We start from the raw sequence: 19,360 nt of genomic DNA on the forward strand, positions 1-19,360 counted from the left end.
TTCTCGGCATCCCACTGAGTGTGCTACTCACACAGTTCACTTTCTTTCGCTGTAATGTGCCTCCTCCCTTCCCTTCATATTTGCTGTCTTCCCTCTTAACTCTGTGTTCCCTGGCTTCAGGATGACAGGGATTGTGAGCCGTGTGTCAAAGCGAAACCTGGGCCATCATGTGAGGACCCTTGTGTTTGAGCTGTGCTGCAACAACGAGAGTGGAGAGGACGTCGATGTTCCCTATGTACGATACATCATCCGCTGACCTCTTACTGACTCTTGTCTTTCAGTTGTGTTAGCCTGTGTCAGAACCCTTCTAAGGTGTGAAGACACCTGAGTCCAGACTTGCTTGTTTCTAGAATTTTTCATACCGCTCTTCACATGGTTTGGCACTGGAATTCACAGTAATAAAATTTTCAGTCTATAAGCAGTGTGTCTTCCTCTCCTGTCAAGGGTGGGAATGCTGTAATCCCGGTGAAGAAGTGGAAGCCTTAATCTAAGATGAGTAGGTTACAGGGACAAAAGTCCAGCAGCGCAGAAGCAGCATGCACGGTGTCCAGTATTCAAATACAATACCGAAGATGAAACGTCCACTCCTGTCATACACTTGTGTTATGCCGACTTTCCCCCTTGTTGTGTCTGCTTGGGGAGAACTCACTGTGGTGGCTGCCTGTCCACAGTGAGGTCAGCCCTTTCTTTCTCCAGCCTCGCATCTGTCATAGTGATGTTCAGACGAAGCACAGACCCCAGTTCCGGCTGCTGTGGGTTGGGATCCTCTGTCTTACCTTCATCCTGCCCCTTGATTGTGTGTCCCCTGCCAATTGCTCATCTGAAATAAGGGGATGAAAGGTGGTTATTAGGGATAAAGCCCGAAAGTTGATTGCTACTTCATGTGTGTAGTATTATTGAGTATGTATCTACCTGCCTGTGTTTTTTTTGGATTTGCTATTTGCACTAATCTACCTCTTTCAGTTGGGACAGCTCTTTACATTTAGGAGAATTGTCAGGTCTCGGATGCCCTCCCTGTAACACCCATTCACGCCCCCGAACCCAGGCACATAACCTTTTTGCTGCTTGAGTCAGAACTGTATTTGCGTGCATTTTGCCATTAATCTCTCTGTGACTTGAGGGTTTCTTGAGTTGAAAATGTTTGATGCTTTGCTAGTCGCCACTTTTGTAAAAAGTGTTCATTCCTGAGACGACGTGATTTCATTCCTGTATCTTCTGCAGTGCCGGCGTCCTGTGTCTGAATGACTGTTGTCTGTATTTGACTTGGAACGTGCTATGAAGAGTTACATTGATTGAAAGACAGCATTGCGCAGTATAGTTATGTGGTTGGCAGGTGTAGCCTCTTGGAGCATCTTTTCTAAGCCCTTGGAGGTCTGAAGTAATTCTGGAGAAAATACCTTTGTGAATAAGTCAAGGGTCACTTTTCCTCTGACAGCGTTGAATACTCTTTGTCCAGTAGTATCTGCATTTTTCATTTTTAATTAAAATGTCTCCCTATGATACATTTTGGTCTTTTCCACCCCCACCCCCACCCCTCCAAAACTCTTCCTCAACCCGTAACTTCTCAAACAGTTACTGCCTTGTGAGATAATAGTATTTTTTTTTTTTCATTTCCTTACCCCTTCCATTGCCTCCCCCTTAATATTCCAATAAATTCCTCCTTGCCCTTTGAAGTTCATGGCTGCTTTTCCTCCCATTAAATTCTATTATATACACACACGCGTGTGTATCTACATCTATTTCCTAAAAAGGAAGTGCTTGCTCACTGTAATGTCATTTGCATGTATGTCTCCTGGGCTGCACCATTTAGTATTGGATAAACAAATCGGTGTGCTTCTCCCTGGGGTGGTCCGTCTCCCCCATTCCCAAGGGGCATGTAGATCCTCTAGGGCTAAGGACTCTTCCAGTCCACATTAGTGTGGTTGTTATTCCTGTTCATCCTTGTTGCGCTCATGTTTAGGCACTCTGATTGGTAAGCTTTTGCCATTCCAAGCAGGACACATTGTCACAGCAGACCTCTGTCTCTTGGGAATCTTTCTTCCCCCCTCTTTTGTAGTGGTTTTGAGCCTAGGTACAGGATTTGTGTTTGTAGTTATGTCCATTGGCCCCAGGCTCCACAACTGTTTGCATTCTGATTGGGTGTCCTTTTTAGTAAGGTCTCTTACCTGTTGCAGCGGGCTTTCTGTGATCAACTTCTCTGTGGGTTTAGGGATTATGCTGTAGGCATTATTCGGGTTTGAAAAGTGGTGGCTGAACATTCCTCTCAGAGATCTGTGACTTCCTTAGATCTTGGTCTCATTAGCTAGGTTTCCGGACCTGGCGTTTTAAACCTAATGGGACCAGAAGGAACTTTTTGGTCATGTCTATTTTGACTTCCAAATGTCTTCTGTATTTCCATGTGCACACATTTCCCTGGATTTGGGGAGTTTGGGGATATGATTCCACTGAACATGTTTGTTTCTTCTCCTGTGCTTGTTGTCTCCTGGTTCTAGTACTTGGATAATTTTGTTAAATTAGAAACAATCTTATTTTACCTGTCAATCCCAGTTCCTTCTCTGTCCCATCCTCCCATGTCCCCCAATGACCCATTCTCTTTCTGCTTCCATGGGCGACCCAGAGAAAACTCTCTGATCTTAGACACAAGGGAGAGGGTCTAGGCCCTGCCCCAAATGATGTACCACATGGATTCCTAAATGTTCTTTCATTGTATCCCAGAGTTGTTGAAAGTTGTGGTAATACTTGCTGTTTTTTCCATTTGGTATCTTCAGCCCATCTCCACTCCCTGATAATTCATTTCTTTCTGGTTGATTTAGCTGACTGATGATGCTTGCCCTGAGTGTTTGACTTCTTGACCTGTTCTTCTATTCTATGGTTTCCTTCTTTCTCCTTTGTTTTCTTTTCCTCCAGGAGCTGAACTTTTATGGGATTCTTGAATGGTTTTCTACTCGGCTTTTCTTTCTTGTTATTTTGTTGGGTTTTTATATATATATATATATATATATATATATATATATATATATATATATACATTTTTACTGTGCAGATCTGTTTTGGCGAATCGTCTGTGTGTCATGGATCATTTTAGAAAGTAACTTTAACTCTTTGTCGTTTCAAACATTTCGTTATGATTAAGTTGACTAATGAAGTCTTTCAGACTTTTAGAGGAGTCATCTTGTATGTCTAGTCACATATATGTGTTTTTTAAGTTATAAGATGAATACAACTGTCCTCTGAGTATCCTACTTTTGTATCGCTGCACTGGGGGCTGTTGTAAGCTTTTCTTCAAGTCACTGTACACAGAAGAACCAGGACTGAGGATAGGTGCAACAAAAGAAAACAGGCCAGATACTTCATTATACCACACAAACATGACCTATACCCTCAGTACTGTAGCAAAGAAAGGAACTAGTGTGCAAGGATAACAGGCGAGGAATTTCAAAATTATTAAGCCAAGATTATAATAGCAAAACAATAAGCAATATTAATGCAATAACAGAGAACTAGAGAGGAACTAAAGTAAAACACACACACACACACTAAGGGATGGGATTGAGACAAACCTTAATTCTAACACTGGGTGGCAGAGGCAGGGAGATCTCTGAGTTCACTGGGCTACATAGTTCTAGAACTCCCAGTGCAACATAGAGAAACTGTTGTCTTAAGAACAAAGAAAAATACACAGAGCATTAGTTATTACTAAAAATAAAATAAAGGAAACACTGGTTGTCAGGATGCCTCAGCTAAAACAGCATGAGAGGAAACTGTTGTTGCAGACAACCTACAAGAAAACACGCGCAGACACAAACACGCACACAGGAACGTACACATGCAAGTGTGGACGCACACACCAGGGTCTTCTCTCCCTGACCCCATATTGGACACAAAGCACTTTTTTCACCACGGCGGGATCCTTTAATACCCTGGGAAGAGAAGTTAAAGTGTCTAATTTCTGACTGGGGCTGCAAACAGCAGCAGAAGAGCTTGCAGATCTTATTTGTAAGAAAAGAAACAAGGTCTGTGTTAGAATGGGCTAGGACGTTTGGTGTATTTTCATTGGGGATGTTAATTAGGGGAGCCAAAGAGGGCCTGTGATTGTTGAAGGAAAATACTTTGACTTGGTAGTCAGCTCAGGAGGAGAATGTGGCCAACTCTAGGAAGAGTTGGTAGCTAGGAATGTAATCTAAATGATTTAACCAGGCAGAGGAATTGGGGATAGAGGGTCCAGCAGAAAGGCAAGGCCCTGCCTGCCAGAGCCCCAAGCTCCAGTGGGCTCCCTTCATTCCCATCTGTTTGGTTTATGTCTTGAGTACGGGGGTTTGGGGAAGTGGCTGCTGTTCCCTCTGGCTGCCTCCAGTTAACATTGGAGCATTGCTGTTAGGGACCCGAGGAAGCTGAGTTGTTGGTCAAGGCCTGGAAGCAGAGGCTGTGTCTGTCAATGACCAGGTTGTATGGGAACATCTGAAGCTAGGGAAGTCTGTGAGGCTGGGTCAGGATGTCAGGAATTAGATTCCCTGGGAAAAGCTGAGGCTGGCTCTGGGTTGCTGAAGCAGTCTCATGATTTGAAATCAGTTGTGCAGATAGAAGAGGGACGGGTGAAGTTTAGCATTTTAGGGAGAAAATTTATTCTTTCTTTCTTTCTTTCATCTTGGATGTGCATGAGAAATAGTTTCTTATTGCTAGGTCTTGGGAAGAGGAGTCCCAAGACCAGGGAAAGAGGGAGAAACCCCAACCTAAGGAATAGGCAGTAGGAAGGAAAGCTCAGTGTGTTGGTTGATGGAAATGTGTTTGGAGTTCTGGAGAAGAGCTAACCACATGCTGGAGTGGGCTATTGTCCCCACAGAACCTAGGTTTGATGGCTACTTGCCTTTGTCTTGCCACTTCCCTACAAGTGTATGCTTTTTAAGGTGTCCTCCTATGATCCGCAACTAATCATCTTTTGAGTTACTCTTCAACTAGTTGCCCCATTGTATGGATTGTATATGGTCCAAAACTTAGTTTTCATACAAAACACACAACACAAAGGCTAACAAGCGGGAAATGGCCGTGAAGGGGGAAACACAATAAATAGGAAAAATGGCTAGGGCTGTGGCTTTTTTCCTAAACTGTTTCCACACCAGTGTGAGACTAGTTCAGATCTCTAGGATCCACAAATGCCAGCTTCCTGATTCCAGCACCTGGATGTTGGATATGGGGCACCTTGGGGACAAGCTGGATAGCTGAGCACTCTGAGTCTGCCAGGTCCATGTGGAACACCCTGTCCCACGTTTAAAGTGAATCTTAAGTGATGAAAATACCCAGTGTCAGTCTTGTGGAGTTTTCCCTCGAGCACGTTTACAGTGCTTTACTTTGTTTACCTTGGTTTCAAATTTAGAATTTTACTTTCTCCAAAATTGTGATCGGAAGTTTTGTTGGGTGTAATAGTCTGAACCGGCAGCGCTGGTCTCCTAACAGTCTGAAGCATCTGAAGCACATCTGTCTGGCTTTTAGGATCTCCATTGAGAGATCTGGTGTAACCCTAATAGACCTGCCTTTAAGTGTTATTTGCTGTTTTCTCCTTGCAGGTTGTACTATTCTTCGTCTGTGTTGTACATTCCGTGTTTTGATAATTATATGAGCAGGGGCTCTCTTTTCTGGTCTGATGACTTGGGTGTTGTAAATGACTCTTACACCTTTATAGATGTCTCTTCCTATAGGATAGGGACATTTTCTTCTATGATTTTGTTGAAAATACTCTCTGTTTTTGGACCTGTGTTTCTTCTCGTTCCTGTATTCCTATTATTCTTAGGTGTGGTCTTTTCACAGTGGCCTAGATTTACTGGCTGTTTTGTGCCTAACTTTTTGCCTGCCTGCCTGCCTGCCTGCCTGCCTGCCTGCCTGCCTGGCTTTCTTCCCTCTCTCCTTTCCTCCTTCTGTCCTTTTCTCCCTCACTCTCTCCCTCCATCCCTCCCTCTCTCCCTCCATCCCTCTCTCTCTCCCTGCCTCCCTCCCTCCCTCCCTTGCTCCATTCTGTATTTGTCTTTTTTTTTTAATTGAACACTTTCTTAAACTGAAATATCCATTTCTTCTATCTTCTCAGCACCTGAGTTCCTCTTCCTTCTGTATTTTTATATTTTTTGGTGAGTGTTACGTCATTTTTCATCTCAGTTCTACCTCTTCAGTTTGGGTCTTCTAGTGATGCTATCTCTATTTTCCTGCCTTGGATTGCTTTCTTCATTTCGGCGTACCACTGTACGATTGTGTTTTTATAGACTTCATTAGTGGGTTTACTCATATTCTCCTTAATGTCCTTGAGCATATTAATTTAGCTGTCTTGTGCTTCAGTTATATTGCATTGTTCAGCAACTCCTGCACTAGTGTTCCTGGGTTCTGATGGAGATATACTAACATGATTGTTTTTATTCTGGTGTCTGTCCATCAGGCTGTCACTGTAGATGTTCAAATCTGCTCTGGTCTTTGTTAGAGTGTGTTCTGCTGCATTGTTTCTTTTGCTGTATCTCAACCTTATGAGAGTTTGGTCGTTGTCATTACCTGTTAGGGATGTCCCTGACCTTTTACAGGTGTGATCACTGAGGGTGTCCACTAGGATATGTTTCTGGGATTAGGAGACTGACTCTAAAGAATGGAGATGGGCCAGCAGGTCCAGGTGGTGTGAGTTATGGGGTACACTTGTGAAGGTAAGGGATTTTACTCTATAGAACTGCCTGGGGAGGGTATGGATTGATAGCATTGGCTTAAGGCAAGGAGGAGTAGCCCATTTGCCGTCAATTGGTTGCCATCCACACACCCAGTTCCCCAAGACAAGGTAAACTTCAGAGGAGGCCCTGGGTAGACTCCAGAAACTCCAGGAGCTTCTCACTTATTCTCTGGATTACAAAGACTTGGAGATTCTGAGAACCTCTCACTTTTTGACTGAGTTCACCAACTCTCCCCATGTCCTGTGACTGTTGGGACGTCCACTTTGACACATATTTTTATCTGTCCAGAAACCCGGAGACATCTTCTGGCTTCCAGGAAAACAGTCTACAGTCCTGCCGGCCAGATCTTTAAAACGGACTCTAAAAGCTTTGTCTTAGCCAGCTGCAGCCCATAAACTCATCCAATTTGGGCACAGTACTCTGATATTGGCCAGTCCAGTCGCCAATTTCAAACATTAGTTTTGAGGTTGCTATAGGCCTCGACTATTTTCTCAAAGAAAAAGGGGCCCCCAGCGTTCAGCAGCTTGGGGATTGAGAATCAAGCATAGAGTCGCTGAACTAATCACACAATTAATTTTACTATCAGATGGAGTAAAAATTAATTCTCTGGGGCCAACAAAAGAGGTCAAAACATACTTCTCTGGAGCTGTCAAGAAAGGGAAATACACATACACACTCACACACACACACAAACACAGGCACACACACACAGAGCACACACTATTGGGGTGTTGCAAACATGTCCCACTCTTATTTCTTTTCTCATCTCTGTCCAGATACATCCCTTTGTCTCTGTCTTAGAGTCTTCCTTCTAACTAACCTTATTTTTCCCCTTATACATTTGATATCCCAGAAAATCTTTCAAACAATATAAAAATGATAATGTGGTTTCATTCCATTTTTCAAGTGAATTACAGTGAATACAACTGAAAAACATCATGTTTTCCATATCCCTTAATATGATGAAATGTTTTAAGAATTTACATGTGAAAAGCATATTATCCCAAGAACACACATACATTGATGTCCAAGCAGTTTGGTATTTTTTTCAGTTAGTTCTCTGGCCCATAGGCTGCACCCACTACCTGCAAAAAAACAAACAAACAAACAACAACAACAACAACAAAAAAATCACTTTATCTCAAAAGTTAATCTTATTTAAAAAATCTTAAAAGATTTATAAGTCTGGAATCCAGTTGCAGAGAGGGAGGACTAAATAGCAAAGGGGTCAAGACCAGGCTACAGAAGCCCACAGAAATAGTTGACCTGAACAAGGGGGAGCTCATGGATTCCAGTCTGAAAGCTGGGAAACAAACAACCAGCATAGCACCTGAAAGACCCACTGAGGGAGTGGACCCTCAGGCCCTGACTCAGGAACGGCACCCCCTAAATCAATCACGAGAAGCAGTCTTGATGTAAAAGCATGAGGGCTTTTATATTCCAGTGTACCAGGGTCCACAGCCATACTCCACACAGGGTAGGGAACTGGAAACCCTGGGTTCAGGGTTCAGACAGCTTTTACAGGGTTACAACAAAGCCCGAACATTACAAACCAATCATATCATAGCATCCAGTGGGGACTAATCAATTTGAACTATCAAAGCCCGCGCTTAGCCCAGATAGGCTTCAGGGTAGTGTGACAAGGATCATTTTCTGTTCATTCGTTCTCATTCGTTCGCAGGTGCTGTGGTAAACGGCCCTGTCGTAAACAGTCAAGAATGTGACCTTTTGCCTACTCATTGCTAGGGGGCAGAGTCTAGGGAGAATTAGGCTAAATTTTTCCATCCTTACACACCAACCCAGACACCCAGAAAATGGGTGTTCTTTAAAAGGACTGTGCAGTCTATGCGGCTTCTGGTAGCGGGTTAGTATTTAGATTATCCTGGAGGGTGTCTTTCTGCCCAGAGGTCTGGAAGGAGGTTAAACATGAATTTTGTTCCAAACCTCAGTGCTTGAGTTTTTCCTAGGGGCCGTTGAGGACATTATTTCCATTACCTGGAATACAGAGGAGCCAGTCAGTCTGGGTACCTCAATGGCCTCTCTCCTTTGAAAAGCTTGCTGTAGCTAAATCTTTAGTTCAAGAACAATTAAAATTAGGACATATTCAGTCTACCGTTTCACCCTGGGTTACACCCATTTTTATGATAAAGAAAAGGTTGGGGAAATAGAGTTTGTTGCATGATTTAAGAGCCATAAATAAGCAAATGCAAGTTATGGGGCCTGTGCAGCATGGCTTACCTTTACTGTCAGCTTTACCCAAAGATCGGTCCATTATAGTGGTGGACATTAAGGATTGTTTCTTTTCCATCCCATTGTGTGCTAAAGATAGTGTTAGAAAATTAAAAAAATTCATGTTTAACCTCCTTCCAGACCTCTGGGCAGAAAGACGCCCTCCAGGATCATCTAAAGATAGTGTTAGATTTGCCTTCTGTTAAACATGAAGAACCTGATCTGCATTATAAATGGGTAGTGCTGCCCCAGGGCATGGCTAATAGCTCCACTATGTGTCAACTTTTTGTAAGTCATGCCATTGCTCCCATTAGAGAAAGATATCCTGAGGTGTGATATGGATGACATTTTAATGGCCAGTAAAGACTTAAAATTACTACATAAGGTATATAGAGAGTTGGTAAAGATCCTAGAGAACCAGGGACTATATATAGCCCCAGAAAAGGTACAACAGGGCAATATTATTGATTACTTGGGAGCCAAGATATATAAGGACCACGTAGTGCTTCAGAAAATTACTTTAAGATTAGATATTTTGCAAATCTTAAATGATTTTCAAAAATTAATAGGAGATATAAATTGGATTCGGCCATTTTTGAAACTTTCCAATCAAGAATTGAGACCTTTATATGATATATTAGTTGGCAACCCTGATTTAAATTCTCCTCGGGCATTAACTGATGAGGCCCCAATGGTATTGCAAAAGGTGGAACAAGGGCTGAGCACGGCGTCTCTAATGCGGTGCATTCCCGATCAACCCATTTGGCTTTGTATCCTGGCAACTGCGTGTCAACCCACAGGAGTACTGTGGCAGGGGGCACCGTTACAGTGGATCCATCCCAAAAGCTCAGTGACTAAGTTTGTAGAGCATTATCCGACCAGCATTGCTAATCTAGCTCTAATGGGGATCCAATTTTTTGGATGTCAGCCTGAAATGCTTATTACCCCATATTCTGCTGCCCAAATAAAAGTTTTAATTGCCTATTAGATGAATGGGGTATTTTAAAATGTAGTTTTGATGGAGATATAGATAACCCAAGCATCCCATTTTGAGCTCTTTTAAGGAACATCCTGTTATTTTCCCAAAAGTTATCCATAAAGTACCCATTGAGGGTGCAGTAACCTTTTTTACGGATGGTTCTAAGACTGGGTTCGGCACGTATGTAATTGACAAATCGGCCCCAATTATTTGTCAGTTTATGCCAGGCTCGCCTCAAATAGTGGAGTTTCAAATAGTGTTAGAGGTTTTTAGAAAAGTTTCTGAAGCCTTCGATTTAATTTCTGATTCCAATTATGTTGTTAATTTGGTTAAAAATTTGGAGGTAGCTGAAAAAATAAAAACTAACAGCCCTGTTCAGCCACATGTAACCCAGCTACAAGAGCTCATTTGGAAACGTTCGCAACCCTTTTATATCCAACACATTAGAGCACATACTGGATTGCCTGGACCAATTAGTGAGAAAAATGAATTAGTGGATAAGTGTACCTGGATGCATTTTATATTTGCCTCTCTCCCAATTGATAGAGCTCAGCAATTTCATTCTCAATTTCATGTTAATTCAAAGGCCTTGCAGCATCGCTTCGGAATATCCAGCACAGCCGCTCACAATATAGTTAAAGCTTGTAAAAATTGTGTAGTGTATTTACATCTGCCTACTTGGAGGATTAATCCTAAAGGATTGGCCCCTCTTAGAATATGGCAGATGGATGTTACTCATATCGCTGAATTTAGCACATTAAGGTATGTGAATGTCTCTGTGGATACATGATCAGGAGTGATACATGCTACTCCTTTAAATGGAGAAAAGGTACTGCTTAGAAGCTTGGGCTGTATGGGGTATACCTCAGTGATTAAAGACTGATAATGAACCAGTGTATACTGCTGCATCTTTCTCTGCATTTTGCAAGCAAATGCAGATAAATTTGAGACAAGGTCTTTCCTACAACCCACATGGTCAAGGCATTGTTGAATGAGCTCACTGAACTTTGAAGGAATGCTTAATAAAACAAAAAGGGGAAGAGGCCAAGGCCGCACCCACAAAGAGAGTATCTCTAGCACTACTGACTCTTAATTGTTTTCAACTGGATGTGGATGGGTGCTCAGCTGCTGATAGCCATCACAGTGTCCTCCCCATTGATAAGGGATTTATAAAATGGAAAGATGTCATTTCTGGACTATGGAAGGGTCCTGACCCTGTGTTATCATGGGCGAGACAGTCTTTTTGTGTTTACCCACAGGATCAATCAGAACCTCTGTGGATTCCTGAAAGACTGACCAGGAGGGTTCCTGCCTTTGAAGATGGAAAGGCACATAAGCAGAGTGATGCACCTGATGCTGACGATTATGATGGTGGTACTGGTCAACAAGATGGAAGCGGATCCACGATGGGGGATCCTGTCAGTGTTTCCTAAACCCATGCCAATTAGGCATTCTGCCCAAGTTTTTCACAAATTTTTTAGTAGCAATTTAAGTTTAAATTTACCTTTTTTGCCTTTAGATAAACATATTCGTCCTGTAGAGGAAAATGTTAGTTTTGTCCTGGGAGGGGTGCTTATCCTAGTCAGTCTCATTGCTTTATGGTGTGTCTGCAGGATGAGGGTTACACAGAGGAGAAGTAATGCCATGATTGCACAAGCCTTCACAGCCCTGGAGGCAGGGCAATCACCTCAGGTTTGGTTAACTGTGCTTAAAAGCTAAGCAGTCATCATGCTCAGGATGGTGCACTTCCTCCTTCTGTGGCCTATCTGGGATTGCCAGGTGGCATGAGCTGATTGGGCAATGAGTGCATATTTAAGGGCTTGCTGGGGCTGGGGGGAGCAGAAGATTGTTCAAGATTCCTGAATAAACTGCTTAAAGCAGAGTCCAAGCATTGTATCTTCCTTGCTGGTTGAGGTGGTCGTGATACACAGGTACCTGTGTGCAAGCAATAAATAACCTCTTGCACTTGGATCCAGTGGTCTGGTCTCATCTCTTGGGGGCAAGGGCCTTCCCCCCTGACAGGCTCCAAATTCTTGGGGTCTTTTAGTTGGAGGTTCCACCGAGATTGGAGACCCTTTCCTGGAGACTGACACTGCGCCCACCAGGAGGTAAGCTGGCCAGCATTTGACTCCTTGTTCTGTGTTCTGTGTGCTTTGTTCGTGTCCTCCATATGTCATTTTGTTCTGGTAGGCGGCTTGAGAAGGAGCTGATGGGCTCGGACTTCTCCCCCCATCACCCTGGGAGACGTCCCAGGGATCTGGAGTGCCCGATTTTTTGGGGCCCACAACGAGTCCCAGGGATTCGTGGTTTTGGAGGGGCCAGAGGGCTTAAGACCCTCTGTGCCTCCAACTCAGTATCTGGTTTCGGTTTTACGCCGAAGTCGCGCAGCGCATCTCCGTGCCGGCTGTCTGTCTGTTCTGTTTGCCTTGTCTATTTACTTGCTTCTTTATTTTGAAAAAGACATGGGACAATCTGTAACTACCCCTTTGACTCTGACCCTAGGTCACTGGAGCGACCCCAGGGCCAAGCGCACAAGCCGTCAGTTGACTTGAAGAAAAAGAGATGGCAAGTCCTGTGTGCTTCAGAATGGCCGACATTTAACGTCAGCTGGCCCTGTGATGGGACTTTCGACCTTGGTATTATCTTGCAGGTAAAGGAATGAGTCTTCGATGCCGGGCCCCATGGACGCCCTGACCAGGTGGCCTATATTGTCACCTGGGAAAATCTGGCCTCTGACCCACCCTCTTGGGTGGCTCTCTTTGTCAACTCCAAACCCCCTTCTAAATCTTTCCCCGAGACTGATGTGGCCCCACTTTCACAGGGACCCACTGCTCCTCCTTTGCCTTCTTCTGTACCACTCATTCCCTCTCAGGCTTCTGCCAAATCTCAATTATATCCTGTCCTCAAGAAAGAGAAAACCCTTCACTCCAAACCTATTCTTCCTGCTGATAAGTCTGATCTTATAGATTTACGTTCAGAAGACGGAACCTCCCCCCCTTATCAGCCCCTTACCCAGGGCACTGTAGGTGGCGGTGATGCCCGGCAAAGGGGTCCGGACAAGCCAGACAGTACCAGTACCACTCCTGCCCTGGACAACGGACAAGAAGACACTACTGCAGACTCCCCAGTAGCTGGCAGACTCAGTGGTCGAAGGGAGACAGCCACAGAAGGAACCTCCCGAGCCTTTCCCCTGCGCCAGACTGCCGGACCAGGAGGCCAATTTCAATACTGGCCTTTCTCGGCGTCCGACCTCTATAATTGGAAATCTAACAACCCCTCCTTCTCCAAAGACCCTGTAGCTCTCTCTAATCTAATTGAATACATCCTAATAACCCATCAACCCACTTGGGATGACTGCCAACAGCAGAAAGAAAAATAACGCATCTTCCTTGAAGCCCAGAAGAACGTCTTGGGGAACAACGGGAGACCCACTCAGTTGCCTAATGAAACTGAGGAAGCTTTTCCCCTAAATCGTCCTGACTAGGACTTTAACACCGCCTCAGGTAGGGGACACCTATGCTTTTATCGCGAGTTACTCATAACGAGCCTCTGCGGCGCTGAACACGGTCCCACGAATTTGGCTCAGATAAGACAGATAACCCAGGGACTGAAGGAAACTCCGACTGCATTTTTGGAGAGGCTAAAGGAAGCCTACCATATGTATACACCCTTTGATCCTGATAGTCATGAGCAAAGGGGCAATGTTTCTATGGCTTTCATTTGGCAGTCGGCTCCAGATATTAGGACTAAGTTGCAGAGACTAGATAATTTACAAGATTATAGCCTGCAGGATCTCGTAAAGGAAGCAGAAAAGATCTTTAATAAGAGAGAGACACCTGAAAAAGAAAGAAGAAAGACTCAGAAAGTTGCAGGAGAAAAGAGAGGATAAGTTAAAGAAGGAGCTAGAAGAGAGAGAGAAAGAGATCATAGGAACCAGAGAGAATTAAGCAAAATCCTGGCCATTGTAGCTCAGAATAGTCATAATTCAGGAGGTCAGGAGAGGAAGGGAGATGCAAGAAGGTAGATCGAGACCAGTGTGCCTACTGCAAAGAAAAAGGCCATTGGGTCAAAGATTGCCCTAAGAGACTTAGAAATTAGAGGCGTGGGGACGGACCCCCAAGACCAACTCAGCTTCTAGCCCTAGATGAGGACTAGGGCAGTCGGGGCCAGGAACCCCCCCCCCCGAGCCCAGGCTAACCTTAAGAGTTGGGGGTCAGCCAGTCACCTTCCTGATGGACACTGGAGCCCAACATTCAGTTCTCACTGAAACGAACGTGCCATTGAGTACCAAAACAGCTTGGGTACAAGGAGCCACCGGAGAAAAACAATACCAATGGACCACGGAGAGGAAAGTTCATCTCACATCAGGTAAAGTCTCACATTCCTTTTTGCATGTACCGGACTGTCCATATCCATTACTGGGTCGAGATCTACTGACTAAATTAAAAGCCCAGATCCATTTTGAAGGATCAGGAACCAAAATCTCTGGCTCACAAGGGGCTCCACTTCAAATATTGACTTTGCAATTGAAAAATGAATGTAGACTTTTTGAAAAGCCTCCTGAACAGCAGGAAGGAATGGACTTATGGTTAAAACAACACCCCCTGGCCTGGGCAGAAACAGGGGGCATGGGGCTGGCCATACAACAGCCACCCCTAATAATTCTCCTGAAGGCAACAGCCACCCCTATCTCAATTAAACAGTATCCTATGTCAAATGAGGCATATCAAGGAATCAAGCCTCATATTAAGAGACTATTAGACCAGGAGATCTTGATCCCCTGCCGATCCCCATGGAATACTACACTTCTGCCTTAAAGAAACCAGGAACTGGAGATTACAGGCTAGTCCAAGATCTTAGGGAAGTCAATAAGCGAGTGGAGGACATTCACCCCATGTGCCAAATCCCTATAACCTACTAAGCACCCTGCCTCCTACTCATCCCTGGTATACTGTTCTGGACCTAAAGGATGCTTTCTTTTTCCTGAGGCTGAGCCCTCAGAGTCAGCCTTTATTTGCTTTTGAATGGAAGGATCCAGAACTGGGCATTTCAGGGCAATTGACCTGGACACGCCTACCCCAGAGGTTCAAGAATAGCCCCACTATCTTTGATGAGGCCCTTCACCAAGACCTGGCAGACTTCCAGATCAGTCATCCATCTCTGATCCTACTACAGTATGTGGACAACCTCCTCCTTGCAGCCACCACTGAACAGGACTGCAAAACAGGTACTGGGGCCCTAATACGAATACTAGGGAACCTGGGATACTAAGCCTCTGCCAAAAAGGCCCAAATATGCAGACAGGAAGTCACCTATTTGGGATACAAGCTAATGGATGGGCAAAGATGGTTGACACCTGCCCGCTAAGAAACTATATCTCGTATACCCATCCCCAAAAACCAACGTCAACTTAGGGAATTTTTGGGGACTGTGGACTTTTGTAGACTATGGATTGCGGGGTTCGCAGAGATAGTGGCCCCCCTTTACCCGCTAACCAATCAAGACACACCTTTTAAATGGACTGAGGAACAACAGCAGGCTTTTGATGCTATCAAGCGGGCCCTGCTGTCCTCACCAGCCCTGGGCTTGCCAGATGTCACCAAGCCTTTTGAACTCTTTGTTGATGAAAAACAGGGCTATGCAAAAGGAGTCTTAACCCAAAGGTTAGGACCCTGGAGACGGCCCATTGCCTACTTGTCTAAGAAATTAGACCCAGTTGCATCAGGATGGCCTCCATGTCTCCGGATCAAGGACGCCACCAAATTGACTCTGGGACAGCCAATGACCATACTGGCGCCAGACGCAGTTGAGTCCCTCATCCGTCAGCCACCAGATAGATGGCTATCTAACGCCCGTCTAACTCACTATCAATCCCTGCTCCTGGATGTAGACAGGGTCCAGTTCGGGCCAATAATAATCCTGAATCCAGCCACCTTGTTACCGCTGCCGGAGTGACCAGCATCCCACGACTGTCAGCAGATCCTTGTGGAGATGCATGGAACATGGCCTGATCTGACCGATCAGCCCTTAAAGGACACGGACCACACCTGGTTCACAGATGGCAGCAGCTACTTACTAAATGGTGAGAGACGGGCAGGGGCTGCAGTGACGAATACCACAAAGGTCATATGGGCCACTGCACTCCCCAGAGGCACCTCTGCTCAGTGAGCTGAACTCATTGCTCTGACTCAGGCTCTCCAGATGGCAGCAGGTAAGAAGCTTAACGTGTACACTGATAGCCAGTATACCTTTGCCACCTGTCAGCATAATCCTGGCCCTTCTCCTAGGGGCCGGAATAACAGCAGGAATAGGCACAGGAGCCTTGAGTCGAGTCAGCCAATATGAATCTCTTCATACTGCTATGACTGCAGACCTAAAGGCAATAGAAAGATCCATTAGAGATCTCAAAGACTCCCTAGTCTCCTTATCTGAGGTAGTTCTCCAAAACCGGAGGGGACTTGACCTCCTATTTTTAAAGGAAGGGGGCATATGTGCTGCCCTCAAAGAGGAATGTTGTTTTTATGTGGACAAAACAGGAGTTGTGACTGAGACCCTAGACAAACTATGGGATCGGTTGGAAAAGAGACAGAAAGAATTTGAGGCCCAACGGAAGGTTTGAGAGGCTTTTTAATTATTCCCCTTGGTTCACAACCCTGATATCCACCATCATGGGACTGCTAATTATATTCCTTTTGATTCTTACCTTTGGTCCCTGCATTCTGAACAGACTAATACAGTTCATGAAGGAACGCTTGTCAGTAATTCAAGCCTTAGTTTTGACCCAACAGTATCAGAGACTAAAACAATTAGAAACTGAACAACAGTGAATAAAAGGTTTTATTCATTTAATAGAAAAAGGGGGGAATGAAAGACCCCCACTATGCTTATTGCCTGTTTAAACTGCTCTTGCTAATTTGCCAGGGTCAAGTTATGGGAAAAGTACAGGAGGGAACCAGGTGCTGCTCTCATCCAACGCCAGCCAGGTATCTGTGGTCTGCAGCTTGGACCAAAGCAAGGTCAACAGGACAGTATCCAGGATGCTGAGAGAGTCATAACTGAATTCTTTGTATTCTTTGTGCCCAACCCGAATAACCAACTGTCCTTGGTTAACTACAACTGCTACATTTAGATGAAACAATGAAATCCCTGTAGCCATGCTTCTGCTTCTGTAAGGCTGCTTCTTGCCACCCCAACCCTATATAAACTGCCTGAGTTTTAACCTTGGCACACTCAGTCCCCCGAAAGACTGAAGCATCCACAGGTACCTATGTGAACAATAAACAGCCTCTTGCATCCAGTGGTCTGGTCTTGTCTCTTGGGGCAAGGGCCTCTCCCTGACAGACTCTGAACTCTTGGGGTCTTTCAAAGGGACTCCACAAACCCTGTGAGGTATTGGGGATCCTCTGAGAAAGGAAGGTAGTTAGTTTTCCAATTATAAAGATCTGAGGAGGAGAAAGGCCAGTACTGTAGGGGATGCAATCTGGCCACCTGACACTGGGGGGGGGGGGGAGTCAAATGTGCACAGTGGCAAGTTCACAACTCCGTCTGTCCGTCCACTCTGGCGTGGTGGCTCCTTTCCCACTGCCAGAGCCTGAGCTTCAGGGGGGATGGAAGGTTCCCTTGCAGCACCCTGGTCTATAGCTCATCCATCCAGGTGAAGGATCAGAACTGTATCAAGAATGACTTTGAGAGACACTGAGGAAGGATAGTGTTAGCCTCTGGTCAGTCACCTCACAGAGGCGACAGCGGGGAGGGAGCCTGGAGTTCGCCCCCCCACCCTGGCCCAGAGCTGCAGTGGCGTGCTCCTGGGAGGTGGGGTACATGTGCTCTCATGGTGTCGCTGGGTCTCCTGGCCCCTAAGATGGATCCGCACAAGTGCTCACAGGTGGTGGGTTAACATGAGAGCCAGGTCAAGTCTGAAAAACAGTTAACAGCTTGGATAATCTCAGCATTAAAAGGGTTCCCTTTGGTGGCCATCCAACACTGAATGTCGGCCACTCAGGCACAAAAGTCTGCCAGAATCTACCTAACTTCAACTGACAAATTATGGGCCCAATACTTAACTTTAGTCCAGTGGTCAAGAGTCAAAATAAGGGGAATTGTCAGTGGTCACCATCTGTCCTATGATAAAACTACAGACAAAAACAAATAGAATGAAAACACACAAGACAGAGACTAACGGATCCAGATCCACACTACCTGTCCGCATCTTCCACAAGTTTGCAAAAGAATTGATAGCCATGGGGGAGGAAGCTTCTGCTTCAACAATAGAGCTCAGTCTTATCAACCAACAGAAGGAAGCAACCAGGTGTCCCTGGACCTCCTCACCCCCCACCCCCAAGGGCATCCCCCAGGGCAGCAGCCTGTGATCTTCCTAGCACATCTGCTGATCAGAGTCCCCTGGTCCTTACCCAAGAGGACAGCTGCAAACTGAAACCGAGACTGCACGTTCCAGAAAACAGATACTTAAAACAGAGACGCTGGCCGGTACACACACACACACACACACACACCAGGGGGGATCCCTTTACCTCCAAGTTGGTTCTCGAGTGTGAGGGGTGGTCGCAGTTTCCTGGCCAATACACCAAATGAAAGACTTGCAGAGCGTGGACCTTCACGCTCCCACTCAGGAAAGGTGACACCCCAAATCATTCACGAGAAGCAGTCTCGATACATATAGCATGAGGAGTTTTTATTCCAAGTGCACTGGGGTCCACAGTCATATGCTACACAGGGGTAGAGGACTGAGGACCTGGAGGGCAGAATTGAGACAGCTTTTATAGGATTTACATCAAAACTAACAAGGCCAGCTTCAAAGCTAGCCTCTTATTTTCACTAGGCCTAAAGGCAAGGTAAGCAAGGTCGTGGGATGGTTCAACACTTGGATGGTTAATAAGGTTTCCAAGGTTACAGAGATTTCATAGAGTACATAGTTTTTACAAGGCAGGATTGTTTAGTGCACCTGCAAGGTAAGGGGTTTTTCTTTCTCTAGGACCAGTGGACTCAGTGGCCTTTTCCTTGAGCAGTTGGGAGAATGTTCTCTCTAGTCAGGGAGCTATCTATATCTATTGGGAGAAGCATTTGTTCTTTCTGGTTTTTCCTTTTTGCATGAGTTCCATCTTCTAGTTTTCTTTGTGGACAGGATGACCTATAACAATTCCCAAACTGTTGTTGTGGATAACAACATTCCTCAGAAACCAGGTGGTTAAGAATAATAATAATAATTTCCAGAAACCGGTCATCATGATGTGACCAAGCAATTTCATGTGTTTTCTTTTTCCTGAGCTTTGCATGTAGCTAGGGTGGTTTTTAAATTTTAAATTTAAATTTTAAAATTTCTAACTTTTAGTAGTCATTAGCGAGTTAGGCTGTATTCTCATCCTTTCAATACATTCACATGGTATATTGCATTGTAAAGGTTATGTGATTACATAGGGAGAGAAGATACTTCATTTAA

General features: G+C 44.9%; 1 protein-coding gene and 1 pseudogene across 1 annotated transcript; both read left to right on the forward strand.

Moving 5' to 3' along the window:
- The first annotated feature begins 121 nt into the window (after window positions 1-121).
- LOC127214701 (uncharacterized) lies at window positions 122-13,702 on the forward strand (annotated as a pseudogene).
- A 211-nt stretch (window positions 13,703-13,913) lies between these two features.
- LOC127214702 (uncharacterized) lies at window positions 13,914-15,858 on the forward strand. The gene is given in 5 exon segments (XM_051175003.1): window positions 13,914-13,923; window positions 14,200-14,715; window positions 14,718-14,795; window positions 14,798-15,130; window positions 15,371-15,858. Coding segments are annotated over 5 exon segments (1,425 nt in total).
- The last annotated feature ends 3,502 nt before the right edge of the window (window positions 15,859-19,360 follow it).

Source organism: Phodopus roborovskii, unplaced genomic scaffold (genome assembly GCF_943737965.1).
Source record: "Phodopus roborovskii unplaced genomic scaffold, PHOROB, whole genome shotgun sequence".
In the NCBI taxonomy this organism is placed as follows: Eukaryota; Metazoa; Chordata; class Mammalia; order Rodentia; family Cricetidae; genus Phodopus; species Phodopus roborovskii.